The following is a 19944-nucleotide window of genomic DNA, read 5'->3' as shown; positions in this document are numbered from 1 at the left end:
AAGCTGTGAACTTCTGCTTAGTGATTTAAAAAGCAATTCTGAGAAGGTGGTAGGATTTCAAGCAATGCCTATGATTTAACAGTCTAAATCCAATTACCAAAATCACTGTGTTTCTATGTCTCAATAACAACAACAAAAAGTATAGGCAATCCTTTAAAACTTTAATCATGGTTCAAATTATTTAAATTGTAAGTATCATTTGCAAACTGGCCTAAACGCACATTTGTACTGTACCAAGTAAAGGGGATATGACAACACTGCTCAGTTTTAACACTGTAGCCAAAAAAAGAACAATCCTTCCTTTACTTCCTCTCTTCCCTTTGAAGACTCAGGTTAGCATTTGTGTTAAGGTCACAACAGAATTAGTGGAGAGAAAAGGATCTAGTTTATTTTCCTCACAACCCCTTCTTCTTAAGGTTCATCATACCAAACATTACATCAGAAGCACAATTTCTAACTTTAGAAGGAACATACAAATTTCTAAAAAGAACATTACATATTGAGAAAACATCTTTTATTAGACTATTTAGTACAGTCTGAAATAATTGACAATGTTCTGGGCATAAGATCCTTATCTTAAAGACTACTTTATGATAGATATTTGCCAGAAAAATACATTCTATAAGCAAAATTTCCCAACACAACGTAGAATGGCTTCAGCAATAGTTTCTGTTGGCACGGTGAAAATATAAAAAGATAATCCACTCATTCTGCTTTGAAATGCAGTTTATTGAGAAATTTAAAAGAAAAAAATGTCATGTGGATACCAGAAAATAATTCTCACCTTATCAGATTGAGTGTTCTCATGCAAGATCCTAGCATCAATAGCGGCAGCCAGCAAATTATTTGCAGCAGTTATAGCATGAATATCTCCAGTCAAATGAAGATTGAACTAGAGGGAGAAAACAACAAAATCTTTCTATAAGAAACCATTTAAATCAATTTATTAATCTCAGACAGATTAGCAGCAACCATTGTTGTTATCTCCTTGAGGCTGCAGCCCTGATTATTCACCTATCAGTATATATGAAATATTATCAGGATGAAAAATACATTGAGATATATGAAGGACTTGTTTTCACCCAAGTATGTGGCAAGCTACCCTTAGTTCTACTCTTAGTTTAGCCAAACAAAGACACAAATGTCTTTATTTTTTGCTAAATGATCCAAGAACAAAAAGCCCAGTGCTATGGTTCCACATCATTAATACTAAATCAGTTTACTGTCAAGATTTACTAATTGACCTGAACCAGAGGTGCAGATTTCTGTTGAATCCCCTGGAGCACACCGTGTGTGCTGGTTTTGGGGGTGTATGCCAGCTTTATGCTAGCCACGGGAGAACAGCCTGTAGCTTATCAGGAATGAACTTCGCTGATACAGAGTTAGTCCAACAAAGCTTTGTGGAAAAATCTGAAATCAGCAGTTTAGATTAGATTAGGTCTTGTGTTACATAGGTACTGTATTTTTTATATACCTCTGACAGAAGAAATCAGAAGGTCAGTTTTAATTGCACTGCAGTACTGACAGTGGAGAGGCACTGACAGCAACTGACAGAAGCCCTAGACTGTGCTCATCACCACATGTAATAGGGAATCAAAACTGTAATTAAGCACGACATTAGGGCTCTGTTTGGATCCACTGTGCACTTTCAAGGTGGTACCTCACTCGTTTAGGCCATGGAGCGGTTTTGTTGAGCTCTAAATTAAACTCTTCTAGGGTGAAACCATCGTGCCTCTCCAAACAATCACTGTGAATATACACATAAATTTAGCTGTACTATCCTTATATGCCCCATTGTCCAGAGAATCTGTTTGCATTTTACACTCTGGAAACCAATGCAAAACCCTGCTGTGAACTGCAGCATGCTGAAGCTCCTGGGTACATGGCTAAGCCAGCTGAGGACAAGGGAGGGAGGGCTAAGGCAGGCACCTAGCTCAGATGGCAGCAGTCAACCAGCAATAAACACCACACGTGGTCTACATTTCATCTCTGTCCTTGACCCAGCCTGTCCATAAACATGTGGATCACACAGCTTTACATCGTGAATGCTGTGCTAGGCAAGGGTGCGCACTTCAGTCCAAGTATTGCTGTTTTCACAGTGAGAGTATTTTGAAAGCATGCACCCAGCTGGCTCCTTCCAAAGCCGGCAAATGATTTTCAGAAGCCCTCAAAGAGAGCTAGGAATGACGCCATCTTCAACAGAAACCCATTTACTTGTGGGTAGAGGAAAGCTGCAGACTAATTTAGAGGTAAGAAAACAATTCTTTCACTTTGACAGTGCCAGGGCCCCAGAAGCACCACCAGCCCTGACTGTCCCTGCCCAGTCCCCAGGGCTCTCCCCTGGCCCAGCACCCCACATCAGCCCCCGGGGCCGTCAGCCCCTGCCCCAGCAACACCGCAGCAGGGCCGGTCTCCAGCTCCCCACAGCCCTGCCCAGCCAGGCCCACCCACAGACCCACGTCCCAGTCTGGTGTCGGACCGTCCCCATGGAGGTGTCCAGTGCCCGGGCAGGGGCTGGCTTGGTGCCCCTGGCTGGGGATGGGAAGGGCCCTGGCTGGCCACCCCCATGGGGATCCCCAGCCACTGCTGCTTCCCAACAGCCAGCACCTGTGAAAACAATTTTTCACAGGAGACTTCATTGTTTCATCACTGTTATTGAGCCAAATCATCTTCCTTTTACTTATCTAGCAAAAATTGTGGTATTCACCCCTCTGCAGTATTCTGGGCATGTCTCATGCTACCACAGGAGGATTGACCTGGCTAAAAAGTCCATTTTGCCACACTCAGTGACTTCTGCTAAAAAGAAATATTAAATCTACATTTGAAAAAGAAATTTCCTCAACCCACCAGCCTATGGCCTCTCTGCCTTTTTCTATACCACGAGAACAGTAATGCTTTCTCATTCTCTTTTGCAATACATGTGGATATAAAAGGAGAAAGTCAGCAGCAGCCAGCTCCTTGTCTTGTATGTTACGCACGGATAGTGGGCTTTCTTCTCAGGAAGCATCTGAAGGGCAGCCAAGATGTCACAAATGTGTACAGTATCTGTGGAACGTTTTTGCACCCCTAGTCCACAGCCCCTCCACGTCACACAGCAGGCACATGGAGACAGCAAGGACCACCCCGATTCTCCAAGCAGACCATCACCACCAACCAAGTGCTGCAGTGGCCACCTTGGCCTGCCCGCCCCTCCCAGAGGGACAGGGACTTGCTGCCTCACCTCCTCCATGGGAATCACTTGAGCATATCCACCACCAGCTGCTCCACCTGCACAGGAAAGCGTATGGTCACATCAGACTCACACTGGTTTTGGAAAAAAGCAACCACACTAAACACACAAAGTGAAACATACAGTGTTGATGATGCATTTTCTCAGCATTTTGATTTATATTAAGGGATCAATGATGCACCCAAATAAACAGGATTTCCTTAAACCTTTCTGGCTTTTTTCAGCAGGCAATAAAAAGGGAATTCTTGATCTGAAATGAAAGCTTACACATGATGGCTGGCACAGACTTCGGCTACATAAGGGCTAGCCTCTGCTCCTGCCCTTTTAGGACACAGTCATGCACATGCAGCTGTTGGGTGGAAAGATGTAGCAGTCACAAGCACACACTGCTTCTGAACAAAACCTCTACACCCTTGCCTGAACACTCCTTCCCTGCTGCCGCTCAGGGTACAGGCAAAGGAGTTCGCTGTAGCCTACACACAAGTTGAGTGGAGGGATTAATGCACTCACATGCACCAGTCTTGGCTGAGAAGCACCAAGCACCAGGAGCCTTCCAGCTGAAATCAAACTTGTTAACTTAAACTTCAGCAAAGCAAAGTAGAGCAGATGGGGAGTGCTTGCCCAGTTAGGAACCAATCTCAGCTGAGAAATGGCAAAAAAAAAAGATTGCATTACTTCCTATCAGCATTGAAGACAGGTTTGAATTCTGGCTGGCTCCTAACTGGCCCTCAGGCTCTTAAAGGGTTTCTATGCAAAAAGGCAGCAGCCCATTATTAGGGGCGACAACTCAGAAGAACAGAAAGAAGAGGTTCAGACCCAGCCAAACACGATGAAGACACAGCTGGACCCTATGCATAACTGCCAACTTCCTTAGCTTGGATATTTCCAATCAATATGAGTGGATTCAGGACTTATCAAGGAGGAATTAAACAGTAACATTTAGAGACATTTTTAGAGAGTCTCCAAGAAGAGGAGTGGCTGGAAGGGTGTGTACTCGCACAAAACTCCTCCTGGCTAACACAGCCCCATGCCTTTCATTATGTTTGGGCTTTATCTGCATTATCAATATACATTAAGTACGTGGACATAGATATGAACCTTGCATGGGAAGATGTGTGCAAGAAGCTTTTATCTATTAGTTACATACTCATCAAAAAATCCAATAGGCTATCATTCAGAAAATCCACTGAGGTAGTGAAGTAACTAAGGAATTAAAGAAAATAAAACAGAAAACAGAACAGAAAAAAAAGAAGAGGAAAAAAGAAAATAAAAGAGCAGTATGTCCTTTTAATCAGAAAGAGGTCATAGATTCTGCATATATTATGTACCTTTAACTCCAAAAGTAGGTCCTTGGGAAGGTTGTCTCAGACAAGCAAAGGAATTAATGTTAAGGTGTGCAGTAAGTGCCTGAACAAGACCAATTGTGACCGTGCTTTTCCCCTCTCCTAGGGGTGTAGGGGTGATTCTAGCAAAGCAAGAAAAAAGATTAATCAAATTCTTTGCTGATGTCAGCCTGGCTAAGGATATCAGAACTTACAGCTTTTGATTTCAATGAAGAATATTTGTACAGCAAATTTCAATAAGATTACTTTATCTCCACAAAAATACTGCTACAGTGTTAGCCCCTAGCTCAATCTGGAATGCTAATATACATGTGTCTTCTATTTAAGCGATTTACTATGATAGCAGAAAAAGAGAAGATTATTTTGGCAAAAGTTCTAAAAAGAATATATTGAATTTATATATTTTCATTATAGCACAAAAGTCTCACCAGTTTCATTAACAATCCATCCATCAAGATACTCTGAGCATGTATTAATACTTTTCTGTAGTAACGCATGAGATGTTTTATTCCCACTGCTCAAACTTTGAATGAAATAATAGAATATTTTAAATTAAATAACCAACACTTTTGTTTGTAGAGCTCAACTATCCCTCTCCAGCTTCCACGTTATCATAACCCTCAACAATGACAGACCAACTTCTTTTTAAATAAAACAGGACACAAAAGTCACTATATTCAACTGAACATGATTCTTTTTACACTTAGGTTTCATGATATTTTTGCAGATTTAAGAGTGATGAGGGACAATCACAGTCCAACCTCCCATACAAAAGCTCAAAAACCTCATGGTACAACTCCTGCATCTAGACCATGATTGAACTGGGACAGAATTTTAGAAAAATGTCTGATCACAAATCAGAGACTCTAACCTCCACACAAAGACTTTGTTCTTGTCCCTTTAATGAAGGGACAATGACATCTGATTTTTCAAGCAGAAAACATCATCAGCCATCTGTGAATGAGAGACACCTCAGTTTAAGTGATGTCCTCCCTACTTTCAAGGTCAGCACATTTGCTATAATCCATGTTAAAAGTGGGTGGGTGTTGGGGTTTTTCCTCATATTTCTTCTTTTTCTTCCTTAACATATGAACACATCTCATGTCTCCAAAATGCATTCAAACGATTGATCTGAGGCATAGCATTTCTCCTTCTGACTGGCAAAAGAAGGCAGCTCCAGTCCTTTTTCCACTCACACGTCATACTTTTTGGCAAAGTGTAACCATTCATGTATCTGCTGCCTTCACTACCTGCAGAGAAATAAGTACCTTTGTGAAGTTGATGTTAAGAACTAATGTTCTTTCCCAAGGAAATATGAGCATGCACACACATCCTAGTCAAAGAGAAACCCTTATCCTATAACCTCTTCAAAACTTGATCTAAAACATCTAGCTCTAATTAAAAACACTTACTTTCACAACTAGTAATTTTTCCAAGATATTGCTATCCTCATGTCCCAATTCAAACTGCATAAAACCATTAGTAAAATTGTCAAATACAAGGAGACATCCATTTTCCATTTTCTCTCATTGCCATTAAGATTCAGCTTAGTTCAGTTAGTTTGCAGATTGACAAGAGCCCTTCTTTGTCCCACAGAACATAAACACATGAAAAACATTAACTTGTCACAAATCTGCCTTTTACATCATCATCAGATCCTGGGCTTTTTGTTAAAAAAAGAAGCCCTTATTAGATATGTCTGGAAAAATTTGGGCAATAGGAGGCAAGTCAAATGAACATCTTCTGTACTGTTCTAGGAAATAATTTTCCTATTCAGAAAACTAATGTTTTAATTCAACTTCCAGTGAAATCAATGGGGTTTAGTACATCTATAAGAGATTCCCTGAACTGAGACTCTTTGGAAATAGTATTTTGTCTACTGATAGCTTTGAACTACTCTTATATGAACATCTAGTACATGGGTAACTTAATTTGGACCTTTGTTTTTAGTATTTTTTTTTCCGACATTTATAACATTGTGTTTGCTAACCATCAGATTCTAAAGCATTGTCAATAATTTACTATCCAGACTATTTCGTCTTCCTGCCTTCCAAGAATCGCCCTCCCTTAACTTTAAAGGGAATTCACAGATTTTTAGCAAAATACCAATGTAGAGCCAACAAAAGGTGGGAGATTTAGAGCATATCATGAGAAGACTCCATTTTATCTATTCTCAAAAGTGGTTTTGGTCCCTGCCGTCTTTTTATCCATAATATGCCATCTTATTTCCTTCTGATCTACTGCAGAGGCACAGAATTCTACTTCTTTTACTTTCATGTTTGCAGCTCCTAGAAGAATGGATACTTTAATCTCTACATTGTCAGGACAGCGAGCCCTCTTGGTTTTATTGTTGCTACAATAATAGCTTCCATTTTTCCCACCACTATTTCTGCTGTCTCCATTTTGTCCCAGGATCCTTACTTTTGTACAGAGATGCTTCTTTCAGAGCACCACAGCCAGGTTAACTCCCTTGTACCACCGGTTTCACACTCCTGACTACTGTTCTAACACTGGTCGCCCAAAACCCATTCAAATCATTATTAGCATGATTTCTCCTATTGTCTCACATTCACTTTTGTCTATTGCCCTAACCTCATTTACCTGATCCTATTATTATTCCTGTGCATTAAAACCAGATTTAAAGAATATATGTGTAGTCTTGAGACATTACTGCACTCGTTCAAAGACTTAACAAGATAACTCTTGAAGCTATCAGTTATTTAAAAAACAGCAATAAAACAAACAAAAAAAGCGCCCTCCTCCAAAAAGCAAACTATCTGCTACAAAAGAGACACCTGTAACTGTTTACTGGAAGTCACCGGTAAAGGACTTCCCACAAACCCCCAAAACTCAGTGCACACAACAGCTGCACTGCTAACAAAACAACTCATATTTGCAGTGCTTCTGTTGGTGGTTACCTCTATTTTTGAACATTGGACACACAAAGTTTACAGTTGAGAGAATTCAGAGACAGTGCAGCTCAAAACATTGCAGAAGACTGACCTGACATACACAGCAGCACAGAAACTCTTTACAACTCTTATGAAACAAACAAAATAAAAGATGCAGCCTACTATTCAGTAAAGGAAAGGAAATTGGAATTGACAAATGCATAACCAGAAGGCATGTTGGTTGTTACGTGATGGATAGTATCTACTTGTTGCAGAAGACACACACAGTCAAGCACCACATCACTAAAATGCTCTGGTAACCTGTCTGGCCAATTCTAAAATGACTATGTAAAATGGGCCAGAAAGCACTGAGAATTTTCTGTGAGAAAGACCTTTTTCCAGAGAACAAAGAGAAACACATCATTGCTCACTGATCAAACTGGGAGGAACAGATCTTACCTCTGCTGAATTTCCAGTACATTGATACTCTGGCACCAGCCACATCCCTACTGACAATATGGCACTCTGGAAGAACCAGCCTCCACCAAAGTGGGGGTAAAAATGAACAAGAGCAAGCTTATTTTCACCAGAGTACTCATGCAAGCGCACAATGGTTTGCAGCGGTAAACAGACATGTCTTTGCAGACAGGACCCTTGCTTCATCAAATCTGCTTGGCTTTAACAGCCTACACTTTTAGTGTGTTCCACAGATGGATTTGTTCATTTTAATCTCTTCTCTCCCTTCTGAGAAGCACTGTGATCCTTAGTTTTCCTGGAACTAGAGTTACTCAGATAAATATCTAAAGGCTCAAAATGTCTAAAGGCAGCTGTGATGCAGGAAGAAAACCTCCAGACTTCCATAAATGGTCTACAGCACTTGGGTGACACTCTCCCAAGAAACTTCATCCACTATAGCAGGTAGGAATAAGCACAAACCCCTGATGAATCAAAACTAGGAACGTGACTTTTCAATCTCTCTCCACCTAGCAGAATTAACAAAACGTGAGGACTCATCAATTCACACTATTCAGTGAAGCCAAATTGGTCTTCACAATTCACTTATCTATCCTCAGCTTCTCATCTTATGAGATGCCCTAGCAGAACACATTTGATTCTCAGAGGCTCAGTAGCAGTCTGGACACTACATGATAAACCTTAAGAGCTAAACAGTTATTCAGTAGTTTCGATAGTTACCAGAACCTCACTTATGCATATGAGCTTAAAAAAAAAAAAAAAAAAAAAATCCTGAAATTAAATAAAATTTCTATTCCAGTAATTTCCTTAGAAAGCTTATCTTAAGTATCTTCTCTTTTGTACCTGGCCTACTTTGATCAGTCTTTATAAATAAAATAATCTCCTTAAGCTGTTTTGTGGACATTGAGATGTTTTTGCTGGCTACACTACTGAGCCTACACTCTTGCAACTTAGGTCACTTTCTCGCGTGAGTATAGAATTACAACTGCCAATGGATAACTTTAGCTCAATTGTGCAATGCTGTGTTTTGACCTTATTCAAATCTAGGAAAAAAACCCTCCTTTAAAATACAGTAAATTCTAATGAACTTCGAGAGACTTTTATACCCATTTGCATTATTCTTCAAATTTCTTTAATATGTTTTCAATCTAAACACAGAAACCCCACAATCATTTTCCTCTTTAAAACTTCTTACTTTGCCACCTACCAAGCAGTCCACCAGCTCCTTGGCAAAGTAAGTTTTCCATAACATTGGAAAGCCTTCTCTCTTTATATATATCAAAACAAAGATAAGAATATGCAGACTTTTTGTTTGTTTGTTATACATCACATTAGCTTACAGTGGAGCTGATTCTGTGGGAAAGCTACATGCGGTCTCCCAAAGAGAAAATAAACAAACAGTGAGATGATACACTGCACCAGCTGTAACCTCCTCACAGCTACCCCAGCCATTGTGACTCCAGCAAGAACTTTACTGGATATGTGACAATTCTCCTCTTTCAAATTTCCTAAATTCAAGTCATCAGTATCAGCATTTTCAAAGATTTTAAATGAGTTCACCGCTCCCGTGATCCACATGAAAACCTGTGAAGTCCACCTATGGGGGGCATGGGCAATCAAGTTCCCATGAATGACAGCCTCACCTACATACATCTCCCACCCAAAATTACAACTGTCAGAATTGTATTTCTGAGCACAGAAGTGTTGCAACTCACTGGAGCTTCCAGATAGAAAACCAGTGATCACTGTGAAGCTAAAATGACTGAATAAAGCAGGGAACAGACTGAGGAATCCACAACTACGAACTCTCAAAAGCCAGTGAAGACCCATCCAAGATAATCCCAATCAGGAGCTGTGCAATGATGTGACAAATACATGATAAACTGTTTCAGCCATGACATCGCTTTCAATTGTCAGATGTTTCAGTGCATCGACACAATGGTATTTTTCCCTCTTATTCTTCCCTGTTTGTTTGTTTTGTTTGTTTGTTTTGTTTGTTTGTGGGGTTTTTTTTTTTTTTTTTTTTTTTTTTTGTGTCTACTCTTTTTCTTACCTTTTAAGAACCTTGTCGCCCAAGAAACAAAGTGAACAGAAATACAATCCAATGCATACCTATTAGAAGTAAAATACAATTCCAAATCTGAAAATTCTGTCACTAAGATATTTACCATCACTTGTACAAGCATTTCCCTCCATTTATTTCTCTCCATTTTATCTTACCAAAAAGGTAGTAAATCAGAAAGCAATCTATTAATGTTAGGTGAAAAGTACCAATTTTGAATGCTGGAAAATTTAAAATCCAACACATTTTTTACTAAAAGCAGCATTGTATTTAATAATTTTTCCACATTCTATTATTCCTCAGCTTGCATTTTTGAAGTGAACAAGTTTCCAGAATTACCTGGTAAAAGCCATAGCACTAGAGTACTTAAAAAACACAATACTGGAAGATACACAGAGTCTAACAAATTTTAGGTGTAGTTTCATATTGTGTTTATGAATATCTTCATGCTTGAATGCATGATTAATTTACCCTGGGCACTAAACTTAGCTACTAGGTCATGTACAAGCTTTGTTCATTTGCTTGCTCTCATCTTACAATGAATGGGAGGCAATTTCAGTTAACATAACCTGCGATGTAATTTTATTTTAGCACACTAAAGGCCTGTATACTGGCAGTTGATGACAAAGAGCTAATTACTCCATGATAACTTGTGGAACCAAGGTGTCTTAACACAAGCCCCATAACAATTCACACACACACACAAAAAAAAAAAAACAAAAAAAAACAAAAAACAAAACAACAAAAACCCACAAAGTGAGAACAAAAAAAAAGTGAAAAATGCTCTCCACACAGAAGAAAACAGAAGTTATGAAGAAATTAAGTCTTCATCCTATTTTTGGGTGACATGATCTATTAATCAAACTGCAATTTTTCACTATACAAAGTATGTATTGGATGAAGCATTTACGCATATTTGTGTGCATTCAGAAAGCGCAATAAAGACTTTCCAGTCAGTAGCAACTTTTGAAAAAGTCATAAATACAGCTATTCTTAGAGATAAAAAGGTGCATTTGGCTACATTTTGTTATTCAGAACAAGTTTGATCTCTTGCACGCGAGGGATAAACTAGAAGAGCATTTGCAGCAAATATTTATAATTCCTAAATGTCATGAAACATTTAAACTCTCTTGTGGAATTACAGGCACAAATGTCACTGGCTGCATCATGGACAGAGGTTGGAGATTTTGCAGCTTGTTGAATACACACATGCACTTTCACTCCCTTCACATATGAAAAGTTCATATAATACATAATAAATATTTCCATCAGACCAAATACCCCGAAGTATAGTCATATACCTTAAATGTTTCCTCTGAAGCACTGAAAACTTATTCTGAAGACCTATACTGCATTATTGTAAAAGGATTTCTAAATATCTTTGGTTATTGTGAACAAACACCATAATCCAAATGGCAGGTTTTGGTTGACCTTGCCTTGGCAGGGAGAGGATGAAGGAGGCAACCGAGGATATTATTTCAATCCCTCATTTCCACACTGGAGTGATATTCAATTTTCATTGTACTGAACATTTTCTCACCAGATGCAGGTCCCCACTTTTCTTAAAATCATTGCTACAATCATGACAGAAAATGAGAACAGATGAGAACACATAAAAACAAATTATAAAATATATATAAATATATATATTTATATATATGTACAATATTTCAAAGTCAAACTTTGAACTCTCTCAGAATAGAACCTTCCCGCTATCATAGCCACCTTGCCCACACACTCCCCGGGCAGCAGATGTGGCTTTGTACTCACTCCACCAAATGCTATGACTTCAGAGAAGTTACAAATATCAACATATCGCACAATCAAGTTGTGTAGGTACCAAAGCGAGCCATGTGTTTGTGAAACAGAGTTCAGTCTTTATGTATGTTATATAAACATAAGACACAATTTTCTATTTGTTGCTTTTCATCTTGCTAGTCAAAACTCCCCCATTTCTTCCAACATGTATATACGCTTCTGTGTCAACAAATCAGCATTCAGACAATTGCTTGAGATACCTTCCATAAAGGAGAGTGGGAGACAAAGTGGTGTGAAGAAACAAGCACTGGTGCATACAATCTGACACAACTAAAATCCACCTGAATGGGGCTTTGCATCATGCTATCTTCCACCTCCAGACATTTTCAAAAAAGCTTTGCTTCTCTGAGACTCTGCTGCTAGAGAGGCCTGGCACAGCCTGCATCACAGCACCCAACTGATGCAGCTGACATGATCCTGAAAGTACACAGTAGCAACTTTCTTCAAACTCAGCCAAATGCTGAATCTGCTTTTCTTTCTCCAAAGCAGCAAAATACAAAATAAAACTCTACTGAAGAAAACCAAGCTCAACCAGCTATTACTTCCTTCTCTTAAACAACTGCCCCAATGTCCTCCAGGAACATCTTTATACACTGCAGTTCTATCATCCAATTTTGAAGGCAGCTTCAGAATTTGCCTGCCTCAGCTTTGTAACATCAGGTCTTGCAGTCTACAACTCCATTTCAGATAGTGCCAGAAATCCAGCTTGTCCCTACAGGAAGGCAGTAAAGCAAACAAGTTTGTGAAACACTACCCCAGCTGAGGAATCGGTAGATCAAGGCAGTTAAGAACAGCCTTCTCCTCCTGTATAAGACAAAAGCTGGATCTTAAATCTGATGGGTTTTACTTACAAGGTAACAACCGTATACATTAATTCAGAATATCAAGAACACATTGCAATTTAAATATTAATGAAAACCTTCACATGTTCATTCACAATTAGAAGTTTCCACTTAGCAAACCAGGTGAATGAAAAAATGTTGTGTCACTGAATGTGGAAAAAACTCATAGGTCTTCAGAAGAGAAGCACATCATTCCTACTGAGCATAGCATCTGCTATAATCGTGGGAATAGCAAGCAGGATAAGCCTGCCTGGAGACATGTCTACATTTCAGAGAAAAAAACCACGGCTTTTTAAACTTCATAATCTGTTCTTCAATAAAAAAAGTATTTATTGTTAATATCAACAGATTAGCATGTAGCTTCTGTTAAAGTTTGTTTATAAACAGCCATAATACACCCAGACTTAAGCATTCCAGTTAAACATTTAAAATTCTGATAAAACAGTAAGAAAAACTCCACACACCAACAGATTACATCTAAGAAGCTTAGAACTACCTTTTATAAAATATAATTTTCTTCAGTAATACAGTTTGGAAGAAAAGTTGTGTTACTTCAAAAAATTATAAAAACTGCTCACTTCAGAAGAGAGAAATATACAGCCAAAAACATTCAGGGTCCTTATTTGTGCAGTGTCTTAAAAAGATGTAAGTTACATGTTTATATTAATATGGGTGGAAAGAGTGGACATTAATGACATTACTGTGCGTTCTTACCCAGCAACTAGAACATATTTTCCATCTGGTTGATCCTTTAACCTTTCCAGCAGGGACAAACGTACTTTGGCTTTGGTTTGGCCATAGATCTCAACTTCATCTGTAAGCAATCCTATCTCCTTGGCAAGTACATCAACAGCTTTTGGACTCTGTGCTCGGGAAATCTCAATATCACTGGAAAAGAAAACAAATAGGAGCCAGGAGATTTCTCTCAGCTTAGGTGGTCGACGACGGAGCACAAAACAACAGCAAATACTCCAACAATGAGGTTATTGTAATCAGTTTTTCAATCCTCTCTCATTTTATTAACCAAACCTAAATATTAGCTAACACCTAATACAACATTGAAAGCAGTGTTTGTTAATTGTTACAATTTCACAGAGTTCTTTCGTTTAATCAAATTCCAAATATTACGTAATGCTTTCATATCAAGCTAGAGATGTGTCTGCTGGATGCTCAAGCCCCAATCAATCAAGCTGGATTCCAGTCCCACTGGAATGGACGTTTCTGTTTTTGTTTTCCTTCGCCTCCCTCCCAGTATATTTCAGCACACACACTTTACTAAAAAGCGCACACATTCCTTGGCCAGCAGTCACATAAACACATCAGCTAAATCTGATGCTTGTGCATGTAGGGCCTTTCATCAGAGGGTACCGCCAAGCAAGCTAAGCCTTGTTACTCCCCCATGAGGGCACCAAAGGAAACAAGGCATTTGAAGAACAACTCGTGCACTTCTAAAACACAGATAAATTGAATATGGCCACATAGCAGGAGTTTAATGCACAGGGCTCAGGACAGAAGTCCATTGAGTTTATAAGCTATTTCCAGCAAGGACTGTGAGTGGCAGCTGAGGCAAGAGAACAAGCATGGATCAAGCAGACATTAGATTGACTAAAGGGAGGTGGCTGTAGGCTAGGGGACACTATTGTATCTGCAGTTCCTGACAGAGACCACCCGGAGCCTTTGGATTTAATACTCTTTCATGGATTTTTCGTTTGTGAGCTTGACCTAGTTGCCCCTTATGTCCACATAAGCATTTAGCAGCTGTAAGCTCTGGCAGCAGTAAAGTCCAGGGCCCAGCACACAAGATGTGAGGAGTTGTCTCCTTTGGTTTTGAATTGCTCACATCACCACAAAAGTAAGTTAAAAAATTACCAAGAGATTAATTACTTTCAGCCTAACTAGGCTAAATTCCTTCCTGCAGTTTCAGCTGATTACAATATTTTTAAGACAGAATCTGGCAATGGCATCAAAGCTAATGACCTGAACTTTCGAACAGTCTGCAAGACCTCAAATATCCACAGATGAATACAGAACTACTGCCAGATCTTAACTCTATGTGTGGACTTTGTCTGTTCACCACCAGCCAACAATCAGTTTGCGCCAACTTAATTGCTCGCAATTCTTTGAGGATATCCTAAACTGGGACCATTATTCAATTCTAATTCTCAAGTATCCCACTTTTGTACCCTGCAGCGGCTACATGAAACCCAGAAATCATCCATCCAAACAATGACATAATCTGGTACTACAGGGCAAGCTACTCAATCAGAGCTCTCAATGTTTGGGCTGCAGACCTGGAACCTGCTTTCTTTCAAAGACACAGTAAGTGTATCCTCTTGTATAGAAGGATATACCTTTGGCTTTCTTACGCATTACTTCAAACACAACTAGCCATAAAAATGTATCAAGAACACAAGATGGAGTGGCTTACAAACATCACATGACAAAGAATATTTAAAATTTTAATTCAAAACTCTCTATATAAACTGGAGTCCAGAAAAGTATTGGTAAGTTGATGACAGTGTGGTCCCTTAAAGATTTAAGCAAAAGGATGTAAACTAATATAACAGAAAGGTTTCTTTGTTGTTGTTGTTTTGGGTTTGTTTTTTTGTTTGTTTTTTTTTTTTTTTTTCCCTACTACTACATTTATCAGCCTCTTTACTAAAAAACAGAAGCTATTATTTCACATCTCAGGCCAGACTATCAAAAGTCCCTGCATCAATCTCAGCCCCTTCCTATTTCCCTCATCTCTTCAGACACAAATGTCTCATCAGACACAAATGTGCCTGCCCCTCCCTCCGCCCCCCTCCCCCAAGTGTTCTAGAAGAAATAAAGAGGGTTTTCCCACCCTGCACATACCACTACTGGCAAAAAGTGGAAGAAACAAAACTAACCACGTTGTACACTTATAAATAAACTAAAAGGTAAAGAATTACTAGATAAATAAAATTACATATTTTTTTAGAAGTCAAACAAAATTGACAGTGGATGCTAGTTGGTAAAACCGTTGCTGTCAGCATTTTACCATCTGAAATTCCCTTAAGGCAACTAGGCTTTTAACAATTTAGAATCCTTTAATAACAGATTGCACACTGATATATGCAGTGAAGTGATAAAAGGCATAATTTCACAATGAGTTGATATTTATACCTTAACTCTACTGGGGCTAAACAACACGTATGAAATGTTTACATCTAGTCTATTATTTCTGGTAAAAGTATTTTCTAAAACACAGGAAATTAAAGATTTTATTATAACTAGCATTTAGGAGTCTACATTTGTAGATAGCTCTTTTAGTTTGACAATGTATTCTCTATATGGGAAATACCAGAACTATTCAATAAGTTATGCTATCCAATAATGTTGGAAATGTGCAACAATGGTTCGTCTGCATGAATGAGAATTTTAAAGTGAGAAGTCCACCACTGACAATGGTAAGTTGTAATTTATAAAATATGTGAAAATTTTAAAGATGGGGCAAGACTCTACATCTACTCAGCCTGTGTGCTGGAATTTTTTTTTACTGCATATTTGTGAGAAAAAATCTTCCATTCCATTTCCAGTATCTTTGGAAATACTTCAATTAACACTTAGATCTCACAAAAATCAAAAAGCAGATGTTCCTAGTTTTAGTGCTTAAGCAGCTTTGCCTCATTTTCAATGAAAACCCCATCTGTTTCCACAAAATGTGGTATATTACTGTAAGATTACATTTTATTGCAGGATACTTTCCATCTGATGCGTTATTTTACATTTAAAAGAAAAAAAAGACAAAGCTATAGAGTTATTAAATAAATGGAAGTCCTATTACTGGTTATAGTATATGCCATTATATATTAATTATGAAAATATTTCTGTACTAAGCACACAATATCATACGAGAGGGTTTGGAACACTTTTTTTGAGTCTTCTCATTATCACACTCTGGCATCACACGCTTTAATCTACTTTTTAACTGTATTATTTAAGGATAGATTTTTCAGGCTTTAATTCTAGAAATGTTACATGTTGGCCCAAGAAAAGCTCAAACATTTCTTCCTCCTTTTGCCCCAGGGTACAACAGAAAACTCATTCTTTTGGCATCTCCATTTCAAATTACAATTGCATCCATTCCGATTACACTGCTGTAAGAGACTGAAAACTGAATCAAAATGCTTAGAAAAGAGAACATTTTATAACATCTTTCCAAAAACATAGCAGCAGGATTCAGAATTACAGTGTGAATTCTGAATTACAATACAGAATTACAGTTAGAGTGACTGAGGTTGGAAGGAACCTCTGGAGGTCATCTGGTCCAACCTCCTTGCTCAGACAGGGCCACCTAGAGCCAGTTAGTTGCCCAGGACCACATCCAGATGGCTTTTGACTATGAGTATATCCAAGGAGGGAGACTCCACAACCTCCCTGAGCAACCTGTGCCAGTGTTTGGTCACTCTCACAGTAAAAAGTATTTCCTGATGTTCAGCAGAAACTTCCTGTGTTTCAGTTTTGTGCCCACTGCCTCTGGTCCTGTCCTGGGCACCACTGAACAAAGCCTGCCTCTGTCTACTTTGTACCCTTGTATTTATATACTTTTATTTATACACATCGATAAGACCCTCCTGAGCCTTCTCTTCTCCAGGCTGAGCAGTCCCAGCTCTCTCAGTTTTTCATCTTATGTGAGGTCCATTCAGCACCTGCGTGGCCCAGAAGCAGGCATACAAATACGCACAAAAAATATGTTAATGCTTTGTTACATGGCAGAACCTCACTTCAAGTCCTCGGCTTCTCTCTTCATTACCCAACACAACCAACACACATCAAAGCACTGAGCACAGCAAAGAACTCGGGCTTCTCTAAATGTCAGAGATGTCAGCAACCATGCCAAGGCAGACCTAAAATTCCTGCAGCCCAGACACGGGCCTTGGGAGGTGAATTGCAGGAACCAATTGAAAAGATTCTGGCTATGAGAACATATATGCTTTCTGCTTTTCACACCTACGCAGGAAATAAGAAGTATAACGCAGAAAAAAGTACTTTTACTGAGGGAAGAAAATAAACATAAGACCATATGCCATTGAAACCACTGGGCCTTAACTAGATCCATAATATACCTTCCTACTTTAGGGTTTAGTGATTAAGAACTTCTTGTATTTTGTATATCTGTTGATGTTACACAAGGCTTCGTCTCCCTCCCTCAATGAAACCTTCCAGCATTAAATAAAGCTTGGCTCCATTGAATGTCATAAAAGTCAAAATTGACAGGAAACAGAACGACACAGCTACAACAAGGCACACAACAAAATGGCACAACATTTAGTCCACATAAGCAGATTAAAAATTAATTAGGCACGGACCATTTTTAGGTTCATTGTCACAATTAACACTTGTCTTTTTTTTTTTTTTTTTTAATTTAAAAAAGCAGTTATTACCTGGGCACTGGGGATAGAAGCTGCAGTTTCAAGCAGCGGAGGTCCCACTTCCTGGGCTGCTGGGACTGGATCCATCGCTCCATGTTTTTTACCATGTTCTGTTTTTAAACAAGAAAACAGCACACACCAGCTGCATCATAAATGCTGAACACTAATTTCAAACGATCTCAAGAGTATATTGAAATAAATTCTATAGCAAGTGCTAACAAAAAAACAATCCTTCCACTTCACAGTTTTAGGATGAAAGAAAAACCACTGCACTATTACTGACCTATTGTTTGTCCACATTTCAAAAAGAAACAAGACTTATGACGCAAGTCAGAGAAATTAGGCACCTGAAGATTTTATTCTGGTAAAATGGAGAATTACTATTCTTCTCTCACACCTTAGAAATAATTGAGGATATTAATTGTTCACTGACTGCTGCTTCCACATAAAACAACAAACTTTTGGATCCTCTATCCATCACACCACAAAAATGTGTGCAAATATAATTAATCTTCACTGTGCTACCAGAATGAGTAACATTAGCCTATGATACGAGTGCTTCTGCCAATCTTTACTTTAATAATCAGAATTAATACATTTGATTGTTAATTTGCCATTAACTAATGTAACAGGCATGACTCATCCTAGCTAACTAAGAATTGCTATTAAAATGGAAGGCAGGTAAGATATTCAAAAGAGCAAAACAAAAATTAAAACCTAAACTGTAGAAGCAATTTCTACAACTTACAAAAAGAGCAACAAATTTACAATGTTTGAAGTTACACTAACCTGCATGCGCATTGCTATTGTAAGAGAACCAACAGCATTTTCAGCAGCATGGTTGTTTTGCTGACCATAGTTGTGTTTCTCTGTAAAACAGAAGTATTGCACTAATAAATCACAAAGCTTTTTTGAGTGGAAGCATGTGTATTTAAAAGCTATGCCCAAATAAAAAATTTCTGAATTTTGACTTGAAATTTAACAATGTCACTGAAAAAATTATAGGTGGCGTCTTTAATACTTCAAATAAAATCACTCAGAAGTATAGATATGGAATGAAAAATCAGAGGGCAACTGTATGTTCTGAAGCATGTTATACAAAAACACATGTGCATATAGTAAAGCATACACATACTTGAAAAAGAAAATAAGGAAACGCTGAGATTAATTCCAGGATCCAAATAATCACTTTTGGAGAAAAAAAAAAAAAAACAAAAAAAAAACAAAACCAAACAAACTAACAAGCAAACAAAAAAGGCAAAAATCCAGACAGCTGAGAGGATTTGAAAAGCTATATAAATTTTTAAACAAAACACCTAAATGAGAATAGTAAAGACTGTTCTTTTCCACACACCCATTACAGCAAGAGAGGACAATGAAATAATCACAAAATAATACATAGGATTATTATCCAATGGGATTTATAACTTGGAATCAGAACATGCAAAATTTTTGGGGCAGCAAAAGTTACCTTCATCCATGTGACAATAGAAGTAGATATTCTGAAGTAGATAGAATAGAAGTAGATAGTCTACGCAATTCAGAGTTACTCCAACTTTAAAGAGAGTTATAATTGCTTCTAGGGGCAATATATCATATAATAAGCATACATTAGCTACCGTAACTAAACATATTATTTTAATATTTTCCTGTAATCCTTCTTTTGGCTTGTTCTTCTGTTGTTGCTTACTGACTTTTATCTAGACACAATTTCTCCAAAATTCACATCCTAGTCTCCATGGACATATCAAGGCCCAAGTCGCATTCTGGAGGGCGTAGACATCATTGTAATACACAAATAACAACTGCACGCTGACAGCTTTAACCTTTCCCCCACAGGGGAACTGAAGCGCAAACCCTGACCTGGTCAAGTTCTCACTCTACTCATC

The 19944-nt window shown here is 38.4% G+C and overlaps 1 protein-coding gene across 1 annotated transcript in view; it reads right to left on the bottom strand.

Moving 5' to 3' along the window:
• The window catches only part of MTHFD1L (methylenetetrahydrofolate dehydrogenase (NADP+ dependent) 1 like), a 155985-nt gene that overhangs the window by 115188 nt on the left and 20853 nt on the right, over positions 1–19944 (bottom strand). The window contains exons 9-14 of the mRNA XM_042795947.1: positions 18845–18924; positions 18068–18165; positions 13374–13547; positions 4558–4694; positions 3221–3267; positions 785–892 (exon numbers count right to left, since the gene is read on the bottom strand). Of these exons, the coding sequence (XP_042651881.1) occupies positions 785–892; positions 3221–3267; positions 4558–4694; positions 13374–13547; positions 18068–18165; positions 18845–18924 (644 nt within the window). The remainder of the gene's footprint in view (positions 1–784; positions 893–3220; positions 3268–4557; positions 4695–13373; positions 13548–18067; positions 18166–18844; positions 18925–19944) is intronic.

The sequence above is a fragment of the Tyto alba genome, unplaced genomic scaffold (genome assembly GCF_018691265.1).
Source record: "Tyto alba isolate M040663 unplaced genomic scaffold, T.alba_DEE_v4.0 Super-Scaffold_22, whole genome shotgun sequence".
Taxonomy (NCBI): domain Eukaryota; kingdom Metazoa; phylum Chordata; class Aves; order Strigiformes; family Tytonidae; genus Tyto; species Tyto alba.
Note: the sequence above shows the minus strand (reverse complement) of the source record. Positions and strands in the feature narration are given on the sequence as shown.